General features: G+C 58.1%; 1 protein-coding gene across 1 annotated transcript; it reads right to left on the reverse strand.

Annotated features, from left to right (window-relative positions):
- Positions 1-1600: 1600 nt before the first annotated feature.
- Positions 1601-23973, reverse strand: SLC45A1 (solute carrier family 45 member 1). Its single transcript, XM_036256708.1, has 9 exons — positions 23927-23973; positions 18438-18858; positions 17838-17930; positions 17242-17466; positions 10251-10990; positions 7770-7923; positions 5811-5987; positions 4288-4493; positions 1601-1928 (listed from the first exon to the last, which is right to left on the reverse strand). Exons 2-9 carry the CDS (start codon positions 18832-18834, stop codon positions 1665-1667), a joined length of 2256 nt encoding a protein of 751 aa, XP_036112601.1. The 5' UTR covers positions 18835-18858; positions 23927-23973; the 3' UTR covers positions 1601-1664.
- Positions 23974-24361: the final 388 nt, after the last annotated feature.

A 24361-nucleotide genomic window follows, 5' to 3' on the forward strand; every position in this document is an offset into this window, starting at 1 on the left:
CATATACAAAAATAAACTCAAAATGGATAAGACTTAAATGTAAGTTATGAAACCATAAAAATTTCAGAAGAAAACATAGGCAATAAAATCTCAAACATCTCATGTAGCAGTATCTTTGCCAATACATCTCCTAGGGTAGGAGAAACAAAGGAAAAAATAAACAAATGGGACTACATCAAACAAAAAAACTTCTGCCCTGCAAAAGAAACCATCAACAAAATGAAAAGAACTCACTGTATAGGAGAACATATTCACCGATGATACATCCGATAAGGGGTTAATTTCCAAATACATAAAGAACTCATATAACTCAACACCAGGAAGACAAACAATCCAATTTAAAAATGGGCAATGGGCCCTGGCCGGTTTGGCTCAGCGGTTAGAGCGTCGGCCTGCGGTCCGGAGAGACCCGGGTTCGGTTCCTGCTAAGGGCACGTACCTTGGTTGCGGTTTATCCCCGGCCCTGGTTGGTCGTGCGGGTGGCAGCTACTCGATGTGTCCCTTTCACATCGATGTTTCCCTCTCTCTCTCTCCCTCTCTCTCTACCTCCCACTCTATCTGTACAAAAAAAAAAATGGAAAAATGTCCTCGGGTGAGGATAAAAAAAAAAAAAAAAAAATGGGCAATGGACCTGAATAGACACTTCTTTAAAGAGGACATACAGATGGCCAATAGACATATAAAAAAAAATAACTCAGTGTCACTAATCATCAGAGAGATACAAATTAAAACTACAATGATGTCACCTCATACCTGTCAGAATGGCTGTCATCAATAAATCAACAAACAAGTGCTGGTGAAGATGTGGAGAAAAGGGAACCCCAGTATACTGTTGGTGGGAATGCAGACTGGTGCAGCCACTGTGGAAAATAGTATGGAGTTTCCTCAAAAAATTAAAAATGGAACTGCCATTTGACCCAGTGATCCCACTTCTGGGAATACATCCTAAGAATCTCGAAACATGAATCAAAAAGAATATATGTACCCCTATGTTCATAGCAGCAACTATTTACAACAGCTAAGATCTTGAAACAACCCAAGGGTCCATCAGTAGATAAGTGGATTAAAAAGCTGTGGTACATATACACAATTGAACACTATGCAGCTGTAAGACAAAAAAAAAGGAGCTGTTTCCTGTTACCCTTTGAGACAGTATGGATGGACCTGGCGGGTATTATGCTAAGCACAATAAATCAGTCAGAAAAAGACAAATATCCTATGACCTCACTTATATGTGGAACAAAATAAACTGCAGAACAAAATAGGTGCAGAGGCATGGAAGTATGGAACAGACTGACAGAGCTCAGGGGGTGGGGGATGGGAAGAGACTAACCAAAGAACATATATGCACAGTACATGGACACAGACAGTGAGGTGAAGGCCTGGGGTGGGGTGGGGTGGGGGCTGGGTGGAAGGGGACAAAGGATGGGAAGTGGGGGCATCTGTAATACTGTCAACAATCTGGAAAAAAAAAAAAGGATTCTTACGCCCCCAATCCTCAGGTGAGACCTCACTCCTTGGGAGAGCCACACGAGAAACCATAGGCTTTGCTGCTGTCGTTTATTGTTTTAGCACATATTTACAACAAGAGACCCGTCCCACCACCAAGGCCCTTTGGTCTGCACTGGCCCCAGATGCCCGGGCACAGGCTGGGGCTCTGAGCGTCAGACGTTGAGCAGGAGGGGCTGGTGCTCCTCGGCGGCGGCATCGCTGGGGAGTTCGTAAACCACACACAGGGAGGAGTACAGGCAGCCCAGGAAGGACACCAGGCTGGAGAAGTACATCACCCCACTGGCGCTGCCCACGGCCGAGGTCAGGGGCCCCAGCACCAGCGCCACCAGGATCTGGGCCAGGAAGTACTGGCAGCTCAGCAGAGAGAGGTCCACACCCATGCCGCGCCGCGTGCCGTCAGCGCCGGACCCTGCGAACTGACCCGAGGTGCCCGTCAGCGCCGGCGGCCCACGTGCAGCGGGCTCACATTTTCCAGGGCCAACGTGCACGGGGAGTCCAGCCAAGAGGGGAATAATATTTGTGTTCGGAGAGGTGACGGCAATGAAAAGAACCCGTGACTAATGGGGCGGGAGGGCTGCGTTCCCACAGGCCTGGCGGGCGGCACTTTCTCTGCCTGGACATTCTGGTCCTTGCTCCTTCACTCACCTGGCGCTCCGGGCTCTGGACCACCTCCTGTCCTAACTGTCGCACACTGAAATACCCTTGCCAGTCCACAGCAGCTGGGCCTCCTGGCGGGCCACATCGCAGCCTCCCCCAGCCCCCGCACCCAGGCAGGGGTGACATGGGAGGAGGTGGTGTGGGTCCCCCCACTCTGCTCCCCAGCGCAGACCACCCCCACAAACTGCTGTGTGTACACCACCTGGATGCCAGCATGGCCTGGCCCTGCGTCTGCCAGAGGTGGTCACCTCGGGAACCCCGCCTCCCGGTGACTATACACATAGCCTCCAGGCCCGTGGGGATGCCAGTGTGGCGGACAGGGTGCAGGTGAGCCCTGAACACGCAGCCTGAGGAAGACCCAGAGGACTGTGTCCTGAAGGCTCTGTGGCTGCAGAGGCCCAAGCCTTCCAGTCAGCTCTGACCAAATCCTGTTAGCACGCCCTGTGGCCCTGGGGGTCCCCTCCTGTGGGGCAGGGCAGCCCTTCACCAAGAACCGGCACATCCATCTAACCCAGTTAAGGGGTCTTAGGGTTGCAGGGAAGGGACGGTGGGGGTGGGGCGCTCCAGCGAGCAGACGCGACAACACAAGACTCTGGGTCCCTTGGGTGCTGCTGGCAGTGCTGGCTGGAGGTGTAGGGTATGTGCATGACCCACTCAGCTCACAGCCCAGCCCCGCCGGAGTTAGTGCAGTCCTCGCGGCCACGGCCACTCAGGCCGAGTCTGCTGCAGGCAGCGGGAAGGGCCGGGAGGGGGCTGCCCGGCCACCACCCAGTGCCAAGGTCTGGCTCCAGGCTGATCTGACTCTGCACAGAGTCTGTGCTCAGCGCCAGCTCCGCTGAATTCACCGAGACCCCAGACCCTTGAAACAAATCAGGTCGTCTCCGGAGCTGGGCCCAGAAGTAAGCGGGGTGAGCAGCTCAGTTCTCAATGCACAGCCTCAACATCTCAGCGTTTCTGCAAAGACCCACGCCGGGAGCAGGACTCGGCCACGAGGACAAGCCCCGTTCCTGCTACCCCGTGGACGAACCTGAAGCCCACAGAGCCACACCAGGCCAACTGAGACTCCTCCTACCGGAAATGTCCAGAACAGGCCGACCCAGAGGCGGGAAGTGGGCTGGAGGTGGCTGGGGACTCGGGCACCGGGCTGGGAACCCAAGGTGGGGCAAAGTAGGTTTACAGTTGTGAGTACACGAAAGAGAGAGTTTATTCTTGTATTATTACTTATTCACGGTTGTATTATTTTCCATACGAACAACTGTAACCCTACTTTGGCCCCGGCCTGTACGTGCCGGCCCCTGGACCGTGCACCTGCAGGGAGTGCCCTGCACGGGGTGAAGTGCTTCCCGGTAAAGCCAGCACCGAGCCCACGCCGAGCGACACCGGCCTTCCGTAGAGACGGCCGGGTTCCCGGCATGCCTTTACCTCGGCCTCACCGGGCTCAGCGTGCTGTTACCGGTGCTAAAGTGCTGCCGTTCTGTTCAGCGTGGATTTGGGGCATTGCCTTGTTTTTAGAAACGCTACGTGAACATATCACTGATCTTTTTTTTTTTTTTTCCCTTAATTATCACCCAAGGCTATTTTTCTATTTATCTTCAGATAGACTGGGAGAGAGAGAGAAAAAAAAAAGGAGACAGAGAAACGTCTACGTGAGAGAGACACATCGACTGGTTGCCTCCTGCATGACCCTGACCAGGGCTGGGGACAAACCGCAACCGAGGTACGTGCCCTTGACCAGAATCGAACCTGTGACTCACTGGTCCTCGGGCCGTGGCTCTACCACGGAGCCAGACGCCAGGGCCATATCATTGATCTTGACGGCTGGGTGTTTGTGCCCAAGGTGAGTGACTCACTCGCCTCACCTGAGGCCCTGTGCTCACAGGTGACCCCAAAGCCTGACGGGGACACTGGGGTTGGGGCTTCACTTCCAGCCTCCCACCTTTCACCTTCCCACACCCCTGCCGTCACGGTCCTGAGGTTTGAAGGGGGCGTTGTACTTCCCCTGTGTACCAGCCCTCAGGCTGTGTGGCGGGGCCCAGGGCCATTTTCCAGGTGGAGGTTCTCCAAGACCCTGGGTGGGGGGAGGCGACACAGGCCAAAGCCAGAGGCGGGGGCACCTACCTTCTTGCTTTGGTAGTAGTCGCACAGCAGGGAGTAGGGCAGGGTGCACAGTGTGGAAAACAGGATCCCGTAGGTTATGCACAGGGACAGGACCACGTAGAGGTTCCTGGACAGGGTGGCGAGCCCGGTCCCCAGGCCGAAGGCCAGGTAGGCAATGAAGTACAGCGTGCGGGTGCTGAGGTGCTCTTCCAGCTTCTCCAGGATGGCTGCAGGCCGGACAGGGGGGTGAGACGCAGTGTCCCCGGGCCACTGCCCCGGGCGGACCCCGAGGCTGGGGTGTGAACACACGTGGTGGGCAGCTTGTCCTGGACCAGATGACCCGCGTGTGGGCCCCGGGGGCGGAGGGACCCTGGCAGCTCTGGTGGGGCCAGAGGGTCGGCAGGACCTAGGGTGGCCCCAGGTGCTGCTGCAGGTGAAGGGGTCCTTGGGCTGAACTCCCAGAGGCTCGAGAATGTAGGGTTTCAAGCTAGAGCCCATGTTCCCGAGCAGATCCTGGCTCTCTGTCTCTCTCTCAAAACGAGGACACCAGCAGCCCATGGCCTGGCCAGCGGCGGGGACCCTGAGAGGGCATGGTACCCCAGCTGCCATAACACTGCTTCTTGGGGTCAGGGACTGGGGGCCACTTCCCCATGTCCTGGTGCCACCGGCTGTGGGGAACCAGACACCCCAGTGCCACCAGGGGCTAGCAGGGTCTCTCAGCCCCGCAGAAGTCACATCCTGTGCCTGGGGCTGGAACTCGCTAAGATGGGAGGACAGAAAACAGAACGGGTCTTGGACCAGCCCACCCGGCAGCCTGTGTTTGCACCCCTGCAGCTAAAAATGGTCCTTTTATTTTTAAGTGGTTTTTAGAAATCAAAAGAAGATGGACAGTTTGTGTCACGTGAAAATTATACAGAATTCAAATTCCCGGGAACACAAGTGAGGTTTTACTGGAACTCGGCCGCACACGTTCATTTTTGTCTCTTCTGTGGTGGCTGCTTGCGTCGCCCAGCGGGGTATGCGGCCCGCCAAGCCCACACAGCCTGCTCTCTGCCCTTCTACAGAAAATGTGGGCGGACCCCAGAGATTTGTGGGTTACACGCATAGATGCACGTGGTTTCTGTGTCCCCTGGGTCACCCAGGCACAGACTTGGGGTCATCTTGACTCTGACCGGGCCCACCCTCTGCCCTCACCTGCCCTCCCTCTGCACCAGCGGCCACGTGAACTGATGTGGGAAGGACTCGGGGGCTGGAGGACAGTACACCTGCCTGGAGGGCCCCCGCGCCCCCACTTTGCCCTTGATTACAGGCTCACCCTCTCTGCCCAGTGGCTAACTCGGGTCTGGACACACACCCAGCCTCGTCGGGCCGACCTCAGCCCCCAGCACAGGGCAGGGCACCCCACTGGCCCCTACAGGTTGTTGAATGACAGCCGGGATTGTGCCGTAGCTGGAAAGACACACCGGCCTTGAACCCGCACACTCCACCCCCAGCAGGCGAGGCCGCCAGACCCCGAGGGCGCCCTGCCTGTGGCCCGCGGGTACCTGAGTAGAAGGCGGCGCTGAAGGCGTACACACACATGCCCCAGCAGCCCACGCTGACGCCGCGGTTGTACTTCTGGTACTCCTCCGACGTGTGCGGGGCCTTGGGGTCGCCCTGGAACACCACCTCGCCCATGAAGTCCGTGTAGAACAGCAGCATCCCCTCGAAAGACAGCCAGCCTGGGAGGGGAAAGGGCCGTGACCCCGGGACACGCCAGGGCGGGGCCCCCGTGGCCAGCAGCCGGTCCTGATGGAGTCTCAGGTAGATGCAAACGGAGAAGGAACCAGCTCTAGCCTCACCCGTGAGGTCGCGCGACCTCTGGAAGAATGTCAGAGGTCCTTAGCAGTCTCTTTGGAAAGCAAATACACGTTCTTATGAACATGGGCTGGGCTGCATGGGTTGTGCCCTGTTGTGTCTCGGAACAGTGTTGCACGAAGAACGCTAAGCCCCGACTCTAAGAAAATGCCGTGGGGACAGGTGGCATCGAATCAAAAGGATACATCAGGCTGCACCAATGTGGCTACAGATCCCACTGACTTTTTTTTTTCTTTTTTTATCCTCACCCGAGCACATTTATCCATTTTTTGTTCAGACAGAGTGGGAGGTAGAGAGAGAGAGAGAGAGAGAGAGAGAGAGAGAAACATTGATGTGAAAGGGACACATCGAGTGGCTGCCACTTGCACGACCAACCAGGGCCGGGGACAAACTGCAACCGAGGTACATGCCCTTAGCGGGAACCGAACCCGGGTCTCTCTGGACCGCAGGCCGACGCTCTAACCGCTGAACCAAACCAGCCAGGGCCCATTGACTTTATTACCGATGAAACTGCCATGACCCCTCCCTCTGAGTTCCCTGTCAATTTCCTCTTTGGTGCAGGAAGGGGGGGTGGTCCCTATGGGTCCTCCTGAACCCCAATAATGATCATGCACGACATCCTGTGCCATTGAGTATTCGGAAAGAGCCCCGTTTCAGTGGCAGGAGAGCATGTGACAGTGTGGACGCACACCATGTCTTTAGCCCTTCTCCCAGGCCTGGACATTCGTACCTTCCCCCACCCCAGCTTTTGGCTGTGAGGTATCTCACTGTCATAAATACCTTCTCCACATTTTGTTGATAAAATCTCTGAGTCTGTCCTTGCACAGAACTCCAAGCAGGAGCACTGGTGTAAATGTTATGGACATTTTTTAAATTCTTGCCTGTTGGCAAAACGGCCTCTGGAAAGTCGCTCTGACTGATATCCCACGATGTCTGAGAGCCCTGGGTTATCTCAAATTCTGAGTCATCCTGATGCGCAAGAGCCCGGCCGCAGGGAGAGGGAATGGAATGGAATGCAAGTCGGGGCCTTTCCCGGGGAGTCGCATGCCATGCCCTGTGAACTCAAGCCCAGCACTGGACACACGTGGGCATGTGGATGTCCGGTGTCTGTCCAGTGCGTGTCCGGGCTCTGCGAGAGGCCCACTAGTCTCATCGGTCACTCAACTCTGAGTTGTCTGAAGAGTCTTTGGCAGTGAGGTTTGGGCTCTGGAGACCCGGGTGTCTGGCCTCTGGTCTGAACCCTGATTTAATCCAGGGCTGCCTAGAGCAGGTGTCTCTCCGGCCTTCTTGGAGAAGAGCCCTCTGGGCAGCCCCACGCCACGTCCTGCCCTTGGTGGTGACTGAGAGCTAAATGGACATGGGGGTGGGCGTCCTGGGAGGCTGAGAGTGGTGGGAGCCCTGGATCAGGCAGCCTTGTGCCCGCCATGCAGGTGACTCCATCCAGGACAGGACACTGGGGGCACGCCCCGAGCTCACCCAGGAAGTGGTTGACCTGTGGGGGGGCACGCCCAGAGCTCACCCAGAAGTGGTTGACCTGTGGTGGGGCACGCCCAGAGCTCACCCAGAAGTGGTTGACCTGTGGGGGGGCACGCCCAGAGCTCACCCAGGAAGTGGTTGACCTATGGGGGGGCATGCCCAGAGCTCACCCAGGAAGTGGTTGACACACAGGCTGCGCAGGGCCCTGGGCATGTGGCAGATGGTGGAACAGAGGTTCCTCATGGACAGGGGCGGCTCCGACGGCTCGCTGCAGCCAGTCAGCTCACTTTCGTACTTCACGCCGTTCAGTAAGATGTTCGCCACCTGCAAAGGCAGCCCCCCAAAAGCCCCTCATCAGAGCCCCGAGCTCCAGCCGACCCACAGAAGCACAAACAGACGGGCTGTGACGGTTCGTCCGCCCGGACGGCATTAACCGAAGGCCACCCGCAAAGGGACTCCAGGTCGTCTCCCAGAGACCCGGAGCGGCTGGGAACAGTCACAGGGCAGGCGTGCGCATTGGGGGCCCCGGATCTGTTCCCAGGGAGTAAGTGGGCACCTTGCCAAATGTGAAATAAACCTGAAATAAACGAGACACGGGTCAGTTCAAATGCAGCTGTAGGAGTCCCTTCTCTTCCACAAGGAAGGGTGTGAAAGACCAATTTCACAGCGAGGGACCTGCTCCCGCCGCCCTGCGGACAGCTGGGACTGCCACCTACACGGGGGTCCAGGGGCTTGTGTGCACCCAGTCATCCGCCACTGTCAGCGGAATGGAAACTGGACCACATGGGGCTGCGGGGGGGGGGGGTGCCGACACCCGCCAGGTGAGCTGATCATGCGGGAAGGCGGGGGTGTCTGGAGCAAAGAGATGCTGTCCCGCTCTGTGGTGGGACCTGCTGTGCCGGTACCGGTGCTGGGGGTTCGGGTGGGACAGAAAGAGGAAGGAAACAGCCCAGGTGCTGGTTCAAGGTCGGCCACTGCCGCAGAGGAAGGCTGCGGCACACCTGGGCCCCACCCGAGCCCCACCCGAGCCCCACCCGGGCCCCACCCGAGCCCGGAGCATTCATAGGTTCATAGTTAACGCGGGATTTCTACTTTCCTCAAGGGATTCGTAAATCACACCGTGTTGAGAATGAAAATTTTAAAAAGGATTAAAAGGAGATTGTCACGTTTAGTTTAGATGTTCAACTAACGACCTGCATCTGGAAGCCAGTTGGAACTTTTGGGAGCGGGACAGGGTGACCGGCATCGAGCCAAGGCCCGAGTGGCCGTCGAGGGCGAGGACAGTGCTCCCCGGCCCGGGCACGTGCGGGAGCCTCTCCGCTGTGACAAAGGCGGACTTCCTGACCCTCCTGTGACGTTCGGTTCTTCTGACCCTTTCCTGATCTGAGCTCGTGTGGTGCCCACGGCAGCCTCAGCCCCTCCGGCGAGGATGCTCGCCACCTTGGGACGTCCTCCCCGGACCTGAGGCGGCAGTGACGTGTGCGAGACGCTGAGCCCAGCGTGAGCACCTGCCGGCCACTGGGCACCAGAAGAAAGCGACTGAGAAACAGTCACGCTTAAGAATGTCACAGCAGCCAGGCTGGTGTGGCTCAGCGGTTGAGCGTAGTCCCATGGACTGAGAGGTCCCGGTTCGATTCCCGGTCAGGGCACATGCCCAGGTTGTGGGCTCGGTCCCTAGTGGGGGGCATGCAGGAGGCGGCTGATTGATGTTCTCTCATCGATGTTTCTATCTCTCTCTAAAAATCAATAAACTATTTAAAAAAGAAAAAAGAATTTTACAAGGAAGAGGAGATGAACAGCCACCTCAAAGTGTCTCCAGTTACTCTCCCACGAAATCAGGGGTCTTCCAGGCACAGAGAGAAGCACATGACTGAGGACCCAGGGTCTGGGGGCCTGGGTGGGGTTTGGTCCCGGGGAGACGCAGCCCAGGGTGGCTGCTGCCACCGGCCCTCGGACTGCCTCTCGGCCGTGCGGCCTGACCGGGGTTTGCTAGGGTTTCTGCCCAGAAGCCCAAGTTCTCCCTGAAATCCCCTCGCGCCGTGACGGTCCTGGGGGCTGGCGGTCCGGACTGTGTGCACTTTCAGGGGAGACCCGCCTCTGCCGGTCACTGCGGCCTCTTCGTGGGCAGCCCCCGAAGGCTGCGCACACCCCACAGACCCCTCCGCGGCCTCCAGCCCACCCCACGGTGGCCACATGCCACCCACCTTCCGGAAGGTTCTTTGCCTTCACAGAATAGGCCGCTCACGGTCCTTGCGAGGCGAGTTTTGACAGCGAAGCTGACACTGAGACGGCGGAGAGACAGGGACGAGGACGGGGACGTGGACGGGGACGTGGCCGGGGCCTCCCTTCGCTCTGTCTTCCAGCGCGACACGGGCGGGTTTCCGCGGCCAGCACAGGCGGTGGCCTTACCCGAAAATGCCAGAAACCTCGGAACGCACCATGGCGGGAACAGGCCGCCCGGTGGACACATGGTGCCCAGGCTCGGCGCCCCACACCAGGCGAGGACACCGCTGTCTCTGGGCTCGTCTGTCTGAGTCCAAGCACCTGTGCTCCCTGGACGGCCGAGGGCTTCTTTCCAGACCACAGTCCCTCTGCCACCTCACTGACCAGGGGCCCGCGGCCCCGCTGACCCTGCCTGCCCCCGCCTGTACCTGTTGACTGAAGGTCACGTTCCTCCTCTTGCTGGCGTCGGGACAGCCCCCCACGGCTGCGTCCGGCAGGGCCAGGGTCTGGGGTCTCTTCAGGATCCCGGTGGATCGCGGCTTGGAGGTGTCCAGGGAGCCCACCCTCAGGACGTCTCCGTCACAGCCGGTCGTCAGGGCCACCTCCCGCCTGTCCCCGAGGCCGCCGTCCTGGCGGTAGAAGCCGTCGGGGGCCCGGGGGAAGCTGACGCTGATGGCTGGCCTGGGCACGCTGCCGGGGACGGCCAGGTAGCTGTCGTGGCCGCCCGTGAAGCAGTTGATGAGGACGCTGTCGATGTGGGACGTGGCGAAGGAGGAGGCGAAGGCGCTGAGCCCCGTGGGGGAGCTGTCCCTGCTGAGGAAGCTGCCGTACTTGGGCGTGAGCGGGCTGAGCGGGGAGATGGGGCTGGAGAAGCTGGCGTACAGGCTGCTGTCCGCCTGGCCCGGGGCGGCGCCCCCAGCACCCTCCTGGCCCAGGACGGGCGGCGAGGGCGGCAGCGGCAGGCTGGGGCTCTTCATGGCCGGCCTCTTCTGGCCCGCCGGCCGCAGGGGTCTCTCGGGGATGCTGAGCAGGGTCAGGAGGGTGGTGGCGCTCAGGATGATGGCGGTGAAGATGTAGATGACCCGCAGCTGCCCGCCCAGGGCTCTCCCGAAGCCGGTGCTGTCCCAGTGGACGCCCCCGACCACGTACCCGAAGCCTCCGCCGAGACCTGGGGGAGAGGGGGCTTGGAAGGGGCCGGGAGGGGGCGTCCGGCTCTCGCCCACGGTGCTAAACCCACGCCCAGGACCTGGGTGCTGTCGGGCCCAGAGAATCCCAACGAACATGAGAATGAGAATGGAATTCCCAGGGCCCCTAGACCCCGACCCTGCCCTCCAGGGCCCCCAGACCCCGACCCTGCCCTCCAGGGCCCCCAGACCCCGACCCTGCCCTCCAGGGCCCCCAGACCTCCTACCCTGCCCTCCAGGGCCCCCAGACCTCCTACCCTGCCCTCCAGGGCCCCCAGACCCCGACCCTGCCCTCCAGGGCCCCCAGACCCCGACCCTGCCCTCCAGGGCCCCCAGACCCCGACCCTGCCCTCCAGGGCCCCCAGACCCCGACCCTGCCCTCCAGGGCCCCCAGACCTCCTACCCTGCCCTCCAGGGCCCCCAGACCCCGACCCTGCCCTCCAGGGCCCCCAGACCCCGACCCTGCCCTCCAGGGCCCCCAGACCTCCTACCCTGCCACTTTTTACTTCACTTTCTGCACAGCCTCTGGAAACCCCTGCAGTGCCGTCTACACCGGGCCACACCTCCCGTCCACGACATCCCGGCCCAGCCTCACTGCCACGCGGACACAGACCACCTCAACCCCGACGGGGGGCGCCTGGGATTCCCGTGGCACCCAGCCCTGCTCACCCGATGACACGGTCCTTGACGAGACCTCCATTAGCAGAGTCAGGGATGGCCCTGCCGGTGGCCAGCTCTCTGGGCCATCGAACCTCTGGGTGACCACAGCTCTGCAAGGGCCAGTCCTTCCTCTGTTCCTGCCTCTCGTGGCCTCAAGGAAGCGGCAAATGGCCAACCGGTCCCCACAGTGCTGCTTCCTGCAGCCCAGCTCCGGCCCAGCTCCGGCCCCAAGGTGTCGGCCCAGCGCTGCGGCCTGCACACTATCCCAGCCTGCACACCGTCCCAGCCTGCACACCGTCCCAGCCTGCACACCGTCCCAGCACCCCAGCCTGCACACCATCTCAGCCTGCACACCGTCCCAGCCTGCACACCGCCCCAGCCTGCACACTGTCCCAGCCTGCTCACCGTCCCAGCCTGCACACCGTCCCAGCACCCCAGCCTGCACACCATCTCAGCCTGCACACCGCCCCAGCCTGCACACCGCCCCAGCCTGCACACTGTCCCAGCCTGCTCACCGTCCCAGCCTGCACACCGTCCCAGCCTGCACACCGCCCCAGCCTGCACACCGCCCCAGCCTGCACACCGCCCCAGCCTGCACACCGTCCCAGCCTGCTCACCGTCCCAGCCTGCACACCACCCCAGCCTGCACACCGCCCCAGCCTGCACACCGCCCCAGCCTGCACACCGTCCCAGCCTGCACACCGCCCCAGCCTGCACACCGCCCCAGCCTGCACACCGCCCCAGCCTGCACACCGTCCCAGCACCCCAGCCTGCACACCGTCCCAGCGCCCCAGCCTGCACACCGTCCCAGCGCCCCAGCCTGCACACCGTCCCAGCACCCCAGCCTGCACACCATCTCAGCCTGCACACCGCCCCAGCCTGCACACCGCCCCAGCCTGCACACCATCCCAGCCTGCACACCGTCCCAGCACCCCAGCCTGCACACCGTCCCAGCGCCCCAGCCTGCACACCGTCCCAGCCTGCACACCGTCCCAGCACCCCAGCCTGCACACCGCCTCAGCCTGCACACCATCCCAGCCTGCACACCATCCCAGCCTGCACACCATCCCAGCCTGCACACCGTCCCAGCGCCCCAGCCTGCACACTGTCCCAGCATCTCAGCGTGCTCACTGTCTAAGCACCCCAGCCTGCACACCGTCCCAGCCTGCACACCGTCCCAGCACCCCAGCCTGCACACCGCCTCAGCCTGCACACCATCCCAGCCTGCACACCATCCCAGCCTGCACACCATCCCAGCCTGCACACCGTCCCAGCGCCCCAGCCTGCACACTGTCCCAGCATCTCAGCGTGCTCACTGTCTAAGCGCCCCAGCCTGCACACCGTCCCAGCCTGCACACCGTCCCAGCGCCCCAGCCTGCACACTGTCCCAGCATCTCAGCGTGCTCACTGTCTAAGCGCCCCAGCCTGCACACCGTCCCAGCCTGCACACCGTCCCAGCCTGCACACTGACCCAGCCTGCACACCGTCCCTGCACTACTGAGTCCTGGGTGTTGTGTGCTACTACTTCACTTGGGGGCTATAGGCGACTTCTTTCGGTTCACCGAGGGGAGGGGAGCCTGCACCCCGCCAGCATGTGCTTTGTGGCTGCCCTCTGCTTTGGGGAAGGCCGGTCATACTGGGGCTTTGCCCTGTAAACAGTCTCTTCTATGGAAAAGCCTGGGCTCCGGACACAGTCAGCATAACCCTCCACATGCCCCTTAGGTGGGGCAGGACTCTGAATCCACTTATCTGTCCCAGACAGGTCTTATATTTCAGGTTCCCATTTATTCTCGTTAACTTCTCACATCCGTGGTCCCGATTAGCTTCTCCTACCCCTTCTGAAGACACAAGTGCCATTTTGGACTCGGAATCCAAGTCAGATCTGAGATAAAGCTTACTAATCAGTGACCGAAGTGACACATTCTCACGGTTCAAAAATCGAACATCACCTCAATAGCAATATAGAACCAATTCAAAGGTGGGCAAAGGGCCCTGGCCAGTGCTGCTCAGCAGTTAGATCATCGGGGTCATGGGTTCGGTTCCCGATCCAGGGCACGTACCTGGGTTGCATGTTTCATCCCCAGCCCCAGTCGGGGTCATCTGGGGGGCAACCAATCGATGTGTCTCTGTCACATCAATGTTTCTCCTCACCCCCACTTCCCTCCCAGTCTCTCCAAAAAGCAATGAAAAAAATATCCTCACGTAGGGATTAAAAAAAAAAAAGGGCCCTGGCCAGTTTGGCTCAGCGGTTAGAGCATCGGCCTGTGGTCTGGAAAGACCCGGGTTCGGTTCCCGCTAAGGGCATGTACCTCGGTTGCAGTTTGTCCCCGGCCCTGGTTGGTCGTGCGGGTGGCAGCCACTCGATGTGTCCCTTTCACGTCGATGTTTCTCTCTCTCTCTCTCTTCCTCTCTCTCCCTCCCACTCTATCTGTGCAAAGAATGGAAAAAAATGTCCTCGGGTGAGGATAAAAAAAAAAAAAAAAAAAAAATGGGCAAAGGACGGAATGGCCATTTCTCCCAAGAGGACACACAGATGCCCAACAAGCACAAGAAAAGATGCTCAGCGTCGCTGATCATCAGGGCAGAGCAAATGAAAGCCCCCTGGGCGGCCGCTGTCGGAAACCGCCTGCCGGCGGGAGAGGCGGAGCCTTGGGCCCTGCTGGGGGACGTGCTGAGGGAGACTATGGCAGCTCCTCAAAAACTAAAAACCGAACTGCCGTGTGACCCGGAGCCCCTTCGGGGTATGCACCCGGAGGAATGGAAAAGGCAGGGTCCCGGAGCGATGCTTATGCACATGCTCTCAGAGCGTGGTTTATAACAGCTACAATGTTGCAGCAGCCCCAGTGTCCATGGATACACATGTGGTCCGTTCATACCCCAGCGTACCAGTCAGCCGTGAAGAGGAAGGGATTCTCACACAGGCCGCAGTGTGGATGAGCTTTGAGGACATTGTGCTTTGTGAAATGAGCCAGTCAGAGGACAAATACTGTGCGAGTCCACTTATACCAGGTACTTAAGCAGACAATTTGTAGAGCTAGAAAGTAGATGGTGGGCCCGGCCGGTGTGGCTCAATGGTTGAGCATCGACCCATGCACCAAGAGGTCGCCGGTTCGATTCCCGGTCAGGGCACATGCCCAGGCTGTGGGCGCAATCCCCAGTGGGGGGCGTGCAGGAGGCGGCCAATCTATGTTCTCTCTCATCGATGTTTCTATCTCTCTCCCTCTCCCTTCCTCTGTCTCTCTAATATATCAATAAAGAAAAAAATTTAAAAAAGAAAAAGTAGATGGTGAGTGTCCAGGACTTGGGGAGGGAGAGGGGGAGTTACGGGGATGATGGGGGTGATGGCTGAACAACATGTGAACACATTCAATACACTCAATCTTACCCTTAAAAATGGCTAAGATGGAAAATTTTCGTTCTATGTATTCTAACACACAAAAAAAGAAAAGAAAAATACAGAAGAGCATACAGTAAAAAACTAAGTCCTTGTTATCCCCCAAACCCCAGCGCTGGCCCGGCCGAGACCCAGGCAGAAGCGGCCGGGCTCACACCCACACACGCGTGGGAACACGGATGAGCAGCAGCATCTTCTAGAAGAAACCGAGGCTTGGAGAGGCCGGCCCTTTGCAGGGCCACAGTTACCAGGAGGAAAGCCCCGCACCCACCCCGCTCACCGCTGGGCACCCCGCCTCTCCGTCCAGCTCCTGCACACGCCTTGTTCTGTCTTTCCCTTGATTTTTACTGATTTATTATTATTTTTTTATCCTCACCCGAGAATATTTTTACATTTATCTTAAGATAGAGCGAGAGGGAGAGAGGGAGGATGAGAGAGAGAAACATTGATGTGAGAGAGACACATCGATTGGCTGCCATCTGCAGGGCCTTGACCCGGGCTGGGGACAAACTGCAACCGAGGTACGTGCCCTTGGCCGGAACCGACCCCGGGTCTCTCTGGGCTGCGGGCCGACGCTCCAACCGCTGAGCCAAACGGGCCAGGGCGTTCCCTCGATGTTTAGACATTTTTCCCTCGGTATTTTACATGGGGTGGTTTCCTTTCGTTTTATTTTATAAGAAGTGTTTTGCATAGGAATGCTAGAGGTATTTTTTTTTTATATAACATATTTTATCTATGAGGCTTACATCATACGGAATTCTCTTTGTGTTTTACAGTTAATTCTCCAAGTTTTCATACACAGTTCAGACCACCAGGGCCATTCCCACGCTCCGCGCCTGCGTGCTTCTGTCTCCTGACTTTCACGTGGAAGTTTCTCACGTTCCTCCATTAAGCACATCAAGGGGGGTGTGTGTGTGTGCACCTACACAGCCACGTGCAAATCATATGCACACACACAGAGCTGCTTCTCATTGTTCTCGCGTTCCGTATTTGTGTATTGACCTGCTCGCTATCACTGATTTGTAACCCAAGTCAATACACCGTTCCCACTACACTCAGCCCCCAGCCCCTCGTGGGCACGTGCAGAGCAGCGGGATTTTGAGCTGCCCAACCCAGGGGGTGCTTGAGGTTTGCAGGTGACGGTCTGTGTCTCAGCGCCACCTCTCACACCGAGAATAACCGTCCTCTCCAAAGCCTCTTTGGGGCCACATTTTTGCATGTTTATGCTTTTTCTTTGGTGACATCACTGTTTTATTATATTTAAAAAGTTTTTAAAATCCTTGCCCAAGGATACGTTTATTCATTGTCATTGATTGGTTGCCTCCCACACGTGCCCCAACCAGGGACGGAACCCACCTCCTACATATGTGCCCTGGCTGGGAATCGAACCCTTGACCTTTTGGTGTGGAGAACGCCAGTCCAACCAACTGAGCCACGATGGCCATGGGGATATCACCGTTTGAAACAGCCCCCAAGTGCAGCCCCATGCACTGCATGTCGCCTTCCTAAGTCCGGGAAGCCCTGATGAGTCACAGAGAAAATACAGGGTTAGACAAGCTTCGTTCAGGCCTGGGTTGCCTTGCGGCTGGCCGGGGCTCACTGCTCATGAACCCCTTGATTTGATACATGTTAAATAAGGCGTCTTTAAACAGAAACACACAGAACAAGGCTCTGTAGTGGTCGGTTGGTGAAAACGTGGCCGAAGTTTGCAGGAAACTAACCCTGTATTTCTCCCAGGGACCGTGATTCAGGACTGGCCGATCCCGGGGTCACGGCGACTCCATAGAACATAGCTACAAAAATAAGAATCAACTACACTGCCGGCCATGTGGCTCAGTGGCTGAGCGTCGACCCATGCATCAAGAGGTTCCTGGCTCAATTCCCCGTCAGGGCACATGCCCGGGTTATGGGCCCAATCCCTGGGGGTTGGGGGGGCATGCAGGAGGCGGCCAATCGATGTCTCTCTCTAAAATCAATAAAGAAGAAATGAATCAACTGCACCTAACACTACATATCTGTGCCAATATGTGTTATTGTTAGTATCTGTTGTTTGAGATATACACTGTCAATCATCGCACTGTTCATCCACGTATCCGCGTGGCATCAACTCCCGTTTTAATCAGGGCGAGGACGGCACGGGCAGGGGCGCGCAGGGCACGCGCCTAGTGGGCGGGGACCTACCGGCCAGGAGCGCGTGGATGTTCAGGCCCCGGTCCTGGTCGGCAGGCCCGCACACGTCCATCATGTAGGCGTGGCTGGGGCTGTCGGCGGAGTCGGCGCTGAAGTCCATGAGCACCACGCCGCACACGGTGAGCAGGATGCCCCACCGGTGGTCGTCCGCCGAGTCGGCCAGCGCCGCGCCCATGTCCCTGCCGTTGAGCAAGAGCGAGAGGCCCAGCAACGCCCCTGAGCACAGACACACACAGTCACCTGCGGGAAATGCGGACCAGCAGCCCCAATAATTCCTTTGATCAAACTGCAAGCAGAGCCCATTGAAAAGTCACTGCAGACTCACTGCATTTTTTACACGTGCCTCGGGGTGTTTACATGGCCAAGCAAGCAGGAATGGCATGGCCTTAATGAACCCATCTCAAAATAAAATAACCAACGCGGTCTAGTCTCATAGGTAACTCAGGCCCGATTAGGGGTGCTCTCCGCGCAACGCCAGTGGAATTATCTGGACAATTGCTTTGGTCAACACTCTTAGCTTTTCCTACTAGGAAGGGGCGGGGGGCTTTTTTCTCTTTCCACGTTATTTCGATTCCAAAACAACAGACCTATAGCCAGGACAAGAATGAAAGGGCGTCTCCGTCCAAACCTTGAGGTACATCGGTCACTCCAAGCACCCAAGAGTGGCTGCAGTAGGAATCCTGAAACAGAGAGGCCGGTGGTCATTGCTGGGGGCCCCGCGGCACCTGGGGACAGACCCTGACACACCCTCTTCGCATCCCTGAAGTACGGGCGCTCCAACGTCTCAGCGCATCGGAAATACCAGCTGATGGAACTCAAAGTCGGCAGTAAAACCCAAGCTGGGAGACAGACGGCAGCAGACCCTTGGAATCACTCAGCTGCTCCCCGAATGCTCTGTGCAGGCCCCTGCAAGGCACTGAGCAGTCGTGACCCGGGGAATCCGAGAACTCCCAGGACCTCCCAGCCCCAGCCCACATCAAGCTGTTGGCCTGGCCCCTGGGTGACAGCTCGTACAAGATGGTGCCCACGCTTCGGGGCTGCTTGGTCCTGTCCCCAGGCAGGTTCGGGCGTGGGGGCTGGGGCGTGGGTTCCCTGCTGCCCTGTGCTAATGAGTGCACTTAGCCCTTGCCCCTGCCTGTCCCCACAGAGGGCTCTGGAGGCCACCCCCACGGGCTGAGCCGGCTCACCGAGGATGGGGCTCACGAACCACACCAGGCTGTAGAGCTGGTCGGGGAGGCCCATCTGCAGGAGCACGGGCGTCACGTAGGCCGTCTCCATGGCGTAGCTGAACTCGATGCCAAAGAGGATGCAGCCGTTGAAGAGCAGCTCCCGGAAGGACCTCTGGGGGTGCAGGTCCCCGAAGTCCACCAGCTCGAGTGGACACGGGGTGTTGGGGGGCGGGGGCGGGGAGGGGCGAATGCACTTCCTCCTCCTGGGGTGTCGTTTGAAGTTGTTGGCCCGGTGGCTGATGTGCCGGGTCACAGACCCCGAGTAGCCTGGGATCTGAGACCTCCAGAAGTCCTGAGGACCCGCAGTGGGGAAGAGGGCCTCTCCCGGAGGGGGGCTGCTCGCCGGGGGCATCATCGTGGGGGGGGCCGGTGGGAGTGCCTGTGGGGAAAGGCCATTGGGAGGCCAGTAGTTACTCACCCGGGCCTCCGCTCAGGAGCTAACGTTCCCGGGGGCCCACTCTGCTCCCCAGACTGGCCCCCACTTGCCCTTTTCATTTGGGAAAAGCTGGGCTCACACGGGGAGCCCCTGGAGCCACACTGTGCCCCAGAGCAGAGCCTAGCTGGTGGGCGGTTCTCCCGGCCTCCCGAGCCGCAGAGGACAGCCCTCCTCCTCCAGGGGACCGGTCCCCACACAGGCGCCATCCTGAGCGGGGAGCAGCAGAGAGCCTTTCGAAAGCCATGCTCTTTCCAGCCTGTGACCCATTTCAGGGCCGGGTGCCCTTCCCTGCAGGTCGCAGGGGAGCGGAGCGGAGGGGAGACAGGCGTGGACAGCAGCCACCCACAGGCTCCGCGAGCACCCTTGCACGGTTAAGGGACAGCCCTTCCTTCCTGGGGTGGTGTCACAGCAACACTTGTCCTAGAACTTATGTTCACTCTTCACCGCAGGCCAGGGGGTGGAGGGTGGGGAGTCCTTGCCTAAAAGCAGCTGAATGGGTTGAATTCAGGTTTTTATCGATCAATTGAACAAGTGAATTCCCAGTCAAATCAGAATTGAGACATTTTTAGTGTTTGAAACTGCTCTTTAAAAAAACAAACCAACTCCCTGCCTGGCCGGTGTGGCTCAGTGGCTGAGCGTCGATCCATGTACCAAGAGGTCGCCGGTTCGATTCCCAGTCAGGGCACATGCCCGGGTTCTGGGCCCGATCCCCAGTGGGGGCACGCAGGAGGAGGCCAATCGATGTTCTCTCTCATCGATGTTTCTCTCTCTCTCTCCTTTTCCCTCCCTCTGTCTGTCTAATATATGAATAAAGAAAACAATTTAAATAAAGAAACAAACCAACTCCCTGAATCCTGCATGTCAGACAACATACTGAGGAGAGAGTCGAGGCGGGGGGAGGGGGGCAGGTCTGTCCCCGCACACAGCGTATCTGTTAAGCTGTGTCACGACGCCATCAGCCTACGCGTGGGGAATTTGCAAGTGTGCAGGGTCTTCTCAAACCCTGTCCAGCCTCTGTCCCTGCCCCTGGGCTTGCAGTTGGCACAGAGACCCGGGCGTCCAGCCGTCTTTCCACTGCTGTGAAATCAGTTTAGACTGTAACCGGGAAGGAGCGTAACGCAGGGCATTGGCCTGTGTCTTCGCCCACGTCGAGGTTACGAAGCTCAGGGAGAGGAAGCTTCTAGGAGGGGGACACAGATGAAAACCACAGGGCGGTCTGCTCACAGAGGCGGCTGCCTGAGTCCCTCTGCCGTCCTCCTGAGAGGGGCCCGGACCACGGCACCATTCCACCACTGACCGCTTCCTGGCGAGGACACGGCGTATTTACTGAACCCTCACAGGTTTTCCTTTAAAATCAGTTTTCCGTTTCAGAAGTGAGGCCCTTATTTCTGGCATTAACTTACCATCCCCGCTTTCGCCACACTACTGCCAGGCAATGGCCGCCTTCCGAAAGGCCTCGGCGCTCAGATTTGCCTCCCAGGCGGCCCACCACCCTACCAGTCAGGGATGGTCTTCCTCAGCCTTGGATGGCACCACTGGTGGAAATGATTTGTTGCAGAGACATCCCAGTGGGTTCGAAACACTGTTAACTCAACAACCAGTCCACTCATCCGTCCGTCCATCCGTCCATCCATCCATCCATCCATCCATCCATCCTTCCATCCATCCATCCGACCGTTTGTCCATCCATCCATCCATCCATCCATCCATCCATCCATCCTTCAATTCAGCCGAGTACTGAGTCCAAAGTCACTGACTTCATAGAGATCAAAGAAAGACATAGTTCTTGCCCACAGTTAGGTGGAGGGGTGGAGAAAAGGCCTTCTAAACAGTAGGAACCACCCACGTAAAGAGGATTACTGTCACCCTGGCTGGTTTGGCTCAACAGTTAGAATACTGGCTCTCAGACCAAAGGGTTTCAGGTCTGATTCCCAGTCAAGGGCATGTAACTGGGTTGCAGGTTCAATCCCTGGCCCCGGCTGGGGTTGTGCAGGAGGCAGCCGATTGATGTGTCTCTCTCACATTGATGGCTCTCTCTTTCTCCCTCCCTCCCTTCCACTCTATCTAAAAATCAATGGGAAAATATCCTTGAGTGAGGATAAAGAACAACAACAAAAAGATTGTGTGCAACCTTCGGGCACAGTGGTGTCGTGGTGAGAGATGAAGCCACCAGGAAGGGATTAGCTGATCACGAAAGGCCTTGATGACTTGCTGAGAGATGGATTTCATACCAAGATGACAGGCTTCGACGCAGCCAGAGATTCAGTTGGCTCTCACTTCTATAAACGGCTTATCTTGTGACCGTAGAGAAGTCCCATGCTCTTCTCTGAACCAAGAGCAGATGCGACGAAGAACTTTGTGCACAAGCGATGCTTCATTAAAATATCATTCACACATGAAGATGAAATCAGGATGTAAACGTTTTTTGTTTACATTTCCCCATCCAGCTCAGGCCCTTGTACGTAGCAGATACTTCGGAAGAATCTACCCTTTGGCTGGTCTCACCTTCCGAAGCCCAGGTGCTGGAGCTGCGGCCAGTAGGTCTCAGGACACCGCACACATTTTCTCCTCAAAGTCAAGGGGAGACTCTGGTGTGTGGGGGAGCCGGACCAGACTCCACCGGACTGGTCACTGCTCATATCCGCTCCAGTGGCTGGTTCCCTATCTGCCTCTCCACCTGCCTCTTTTTTATTTTATTTTTTGTTAATCCTCACCTAAGGATATTTTTCCATTAATTTTTTAGGTAAAGTGGAAGGGAGGGAGGGAGGGAGAAAGAGAGACATCAGCGTGAGCGAGACACATCAGTTGGTTGCCTCCCTCATGACGCTGATCAGGGCTGGGGACTGAACCTGCAACCAAGGTGCGTGCCCTTGACTGTGAATTGAACCCGAGACCCTTCAGTCCGAGGGCCAATGCTCTAAATGCTGAGCCACCCGGGCCAGGGCTCCACTTGCCTCTTGAGGGACACAACACCCCTCTTTCCCAGCGGTGTGTAAGTGAGGGCACGTTGGAAACGGTCCCTTTCATTTCGGGTGAAGAACCCAGGGCCCACTTGGGAAGAATGTCAGCTTTCAGTAGCATGTGATGGAAGCACATTTTTGAAAAGGGGGACTTTCTGACCCGACTTCTGATGAGCGATGTAGATGGCCCTGTCTCTCCCTGTGACGCGACGACTTCGTCATCACCTGTGCACCGCCGGCTGGGAAGCAGCCAGCAGCCTGCTTTCGCAAACGTGCAAGCCAGCCTCCGGGCCAGTCTTCACCAAGGGTTCACCGCCAAATGTGGGGTCAGGATCACCATTTTAATTTTAAAAATACGTTTTATTAGAAGTTGTCCATAAAAGGTTGTTCTAAGAAAAATTAATTTTTGAGCCCTGGCCGGTTTGGCTCAGCAGTTAGAGCGTCGGCCCACAGACCGAAGAGTCATGGGTTCGATTCTGCTCAAGGGCACAAACCTCGGCTTCGATTCAGTCCCCAGCCCTGGTCGGGGTCGTGCGGGAGGCAACCAGTTGCTGTGTCCCTCTCACATCAATGTTTCTCTCTCTCTCTCCTTCCCACTCTATCTGAAGATAAATGGAAAATATCCTTGGATGAGGATATTTTATTTTATTTATTTATTTTTTTTTTTATCCTCACCCGAGGACATTTTTCCATTTTTTTGTTCAGATAGAGCGGGAGGGAGAGAAAGGAAGAGAGAGAGAGAGAAACATCGACGTGAAAGGGACACATCGAGTGGCTGCCACCCGCATGACCAACCAGGGCCGGGGACAAACTGCAACCGAGGTACGTGCCCTTAGCGGGAACCGAACCCGGGTCTCTCAGTACTGCAGGCCGACACTCCAACCGCTGTGCCAAACCGGCCAGGGCTGGATGAGGATATTTTAAAAATTAATTTTTGAATGTTATAAAAAATGAAAGCAAAATTTTAAATAAGGAGATAGAATTTTAATACATGGATACAAATATTCACCAGACTATCATGCTCACACTCGGTGGCCATGTATTAAGTCCAAAACGAAAGCACCCAGATGCCTGACCCCACGGTTCATGCCCAGCCCACGGCCCTTCTAGAATATAGAAAGGGTTTCAAGTAACTTCATCATGGGAAGACTCAGCAGCAGATGATCAACACACATAAACAATGTCCATGTAATCTGAGTGCTTAAAACGATCCTGCTCTGAGCCAAGCCCATGTCCTCGTCTCTTTCTCCCCGGTATGAAACCAGCCTTCCCACCGCGGGGTCACCCAGGGCCGCGTCCCTTCCACGCTCCGCCTCCTCACAGTTCTCCGCGTGAACACTTCCAGGAGGTGCCCCCGCCAGCAAAGGGCTCTGTGGGCTTGAGGGCAGGGATTTAACAATCTGGTTACTGAACTGTGGTCCCTGCGCCACAGCCGATCGATCCTAGAAGCCCTGGTCAGGCTCAGCGGAACCTGGGTTCCATCAGCACCTGACTCCACGTCCCCATGGAGCCGACAGACACACACGGTGGCAACCCCAGAGAGAAGCTGAGAGGCCATTTGTTGTGGAGCAGAGTGAACTCGTGGACTGGTGAACTCAGCTGTCCTGAGCCTCCTGTTCCAACCTCTGCTCGTTACTCTTGGCAAAAAGGCAGAAAACCCGGGTGCTGGGGATAAACTTAACCCCGGGATGCTGAAAGAGGTGACATCATGGCCCCTGGTTCAGCCTCAGGCGGGAAGTGAACCGGAAGCTGATGACACCTGCCCAGGTGACTCAGGAACAGGCCTCCCGCACCAATAAGCCGGGCAAAGCCTGTGGCCGCGCTCCTCCCCGGGAGGCAGACACGCACGTCACCGACGACTCCCCCCCGCGGGCCAGACCCGTCCGTCGGGGTCTCCATTTACAGCTCCATTAACTAGACATCCCAGAAGAACAAAGGTCTCCGTGCCCACCTCCAGCCCCAGCCTGGGCACTCAGATCACCCTGGGGCCTAAGCCGCCCCCTCCCAGCACAACGCCGGAAGCTGTGCGCGCGCGGGAGGGAATGTGGTACCTGTGGTCCGAGCCAGGAGGCATCCCTTCCCGAGGCCGGGCTCCTGCCTGCCCCGTGCGCAGCGCGGGTCCCTGCCCGCAGCCCCTGGCCCGCCGCTGCTGCTGCAGCATCACCCGCGGGGCGGGGCCGTGACGTCACGGCTGCATCCTCGCCGCCCGCGGCCAGTACCCGCAGAGCAGCCTGAAAGCAGCACCGCGGGCCGGCCGCACGGAGGCGCTGGACGCCCGCGCTCGGCCCCTGGCGCCCGCGCTCGGCCCCGCCCTCCCGCGCACCGGCCCCGCCCTTCCACGCTCGGCCACGCCCTTCCGCGCTCGGCCCCGCCCTCCCGCCGCGCACCCTCCCCGCACCCGCCCCACCCACCCGCACCTTTAAAGGCCGGGGATCCGCAGGAGAGCCCAGAAACAGGCCCGCGATGACTTCGGGGGCTGCAGGACC

Source organism: Molossus molossus, unplaced genomic scaffold, assembly GCF_014108415.1.
Source record: "Molossus molossus isolate mMolMol1 unplaced genomic scaffold, mMolMol1.p scaffold_m16_p_12, whole genome shotgun sequence".
Taxonomy (NCBI): domain Eukaryota; kingdom Metazoa; phylum Chordata; class Mammalia; order Chiroptera; family Molossidae; genus Molossus; species Molossus molossus.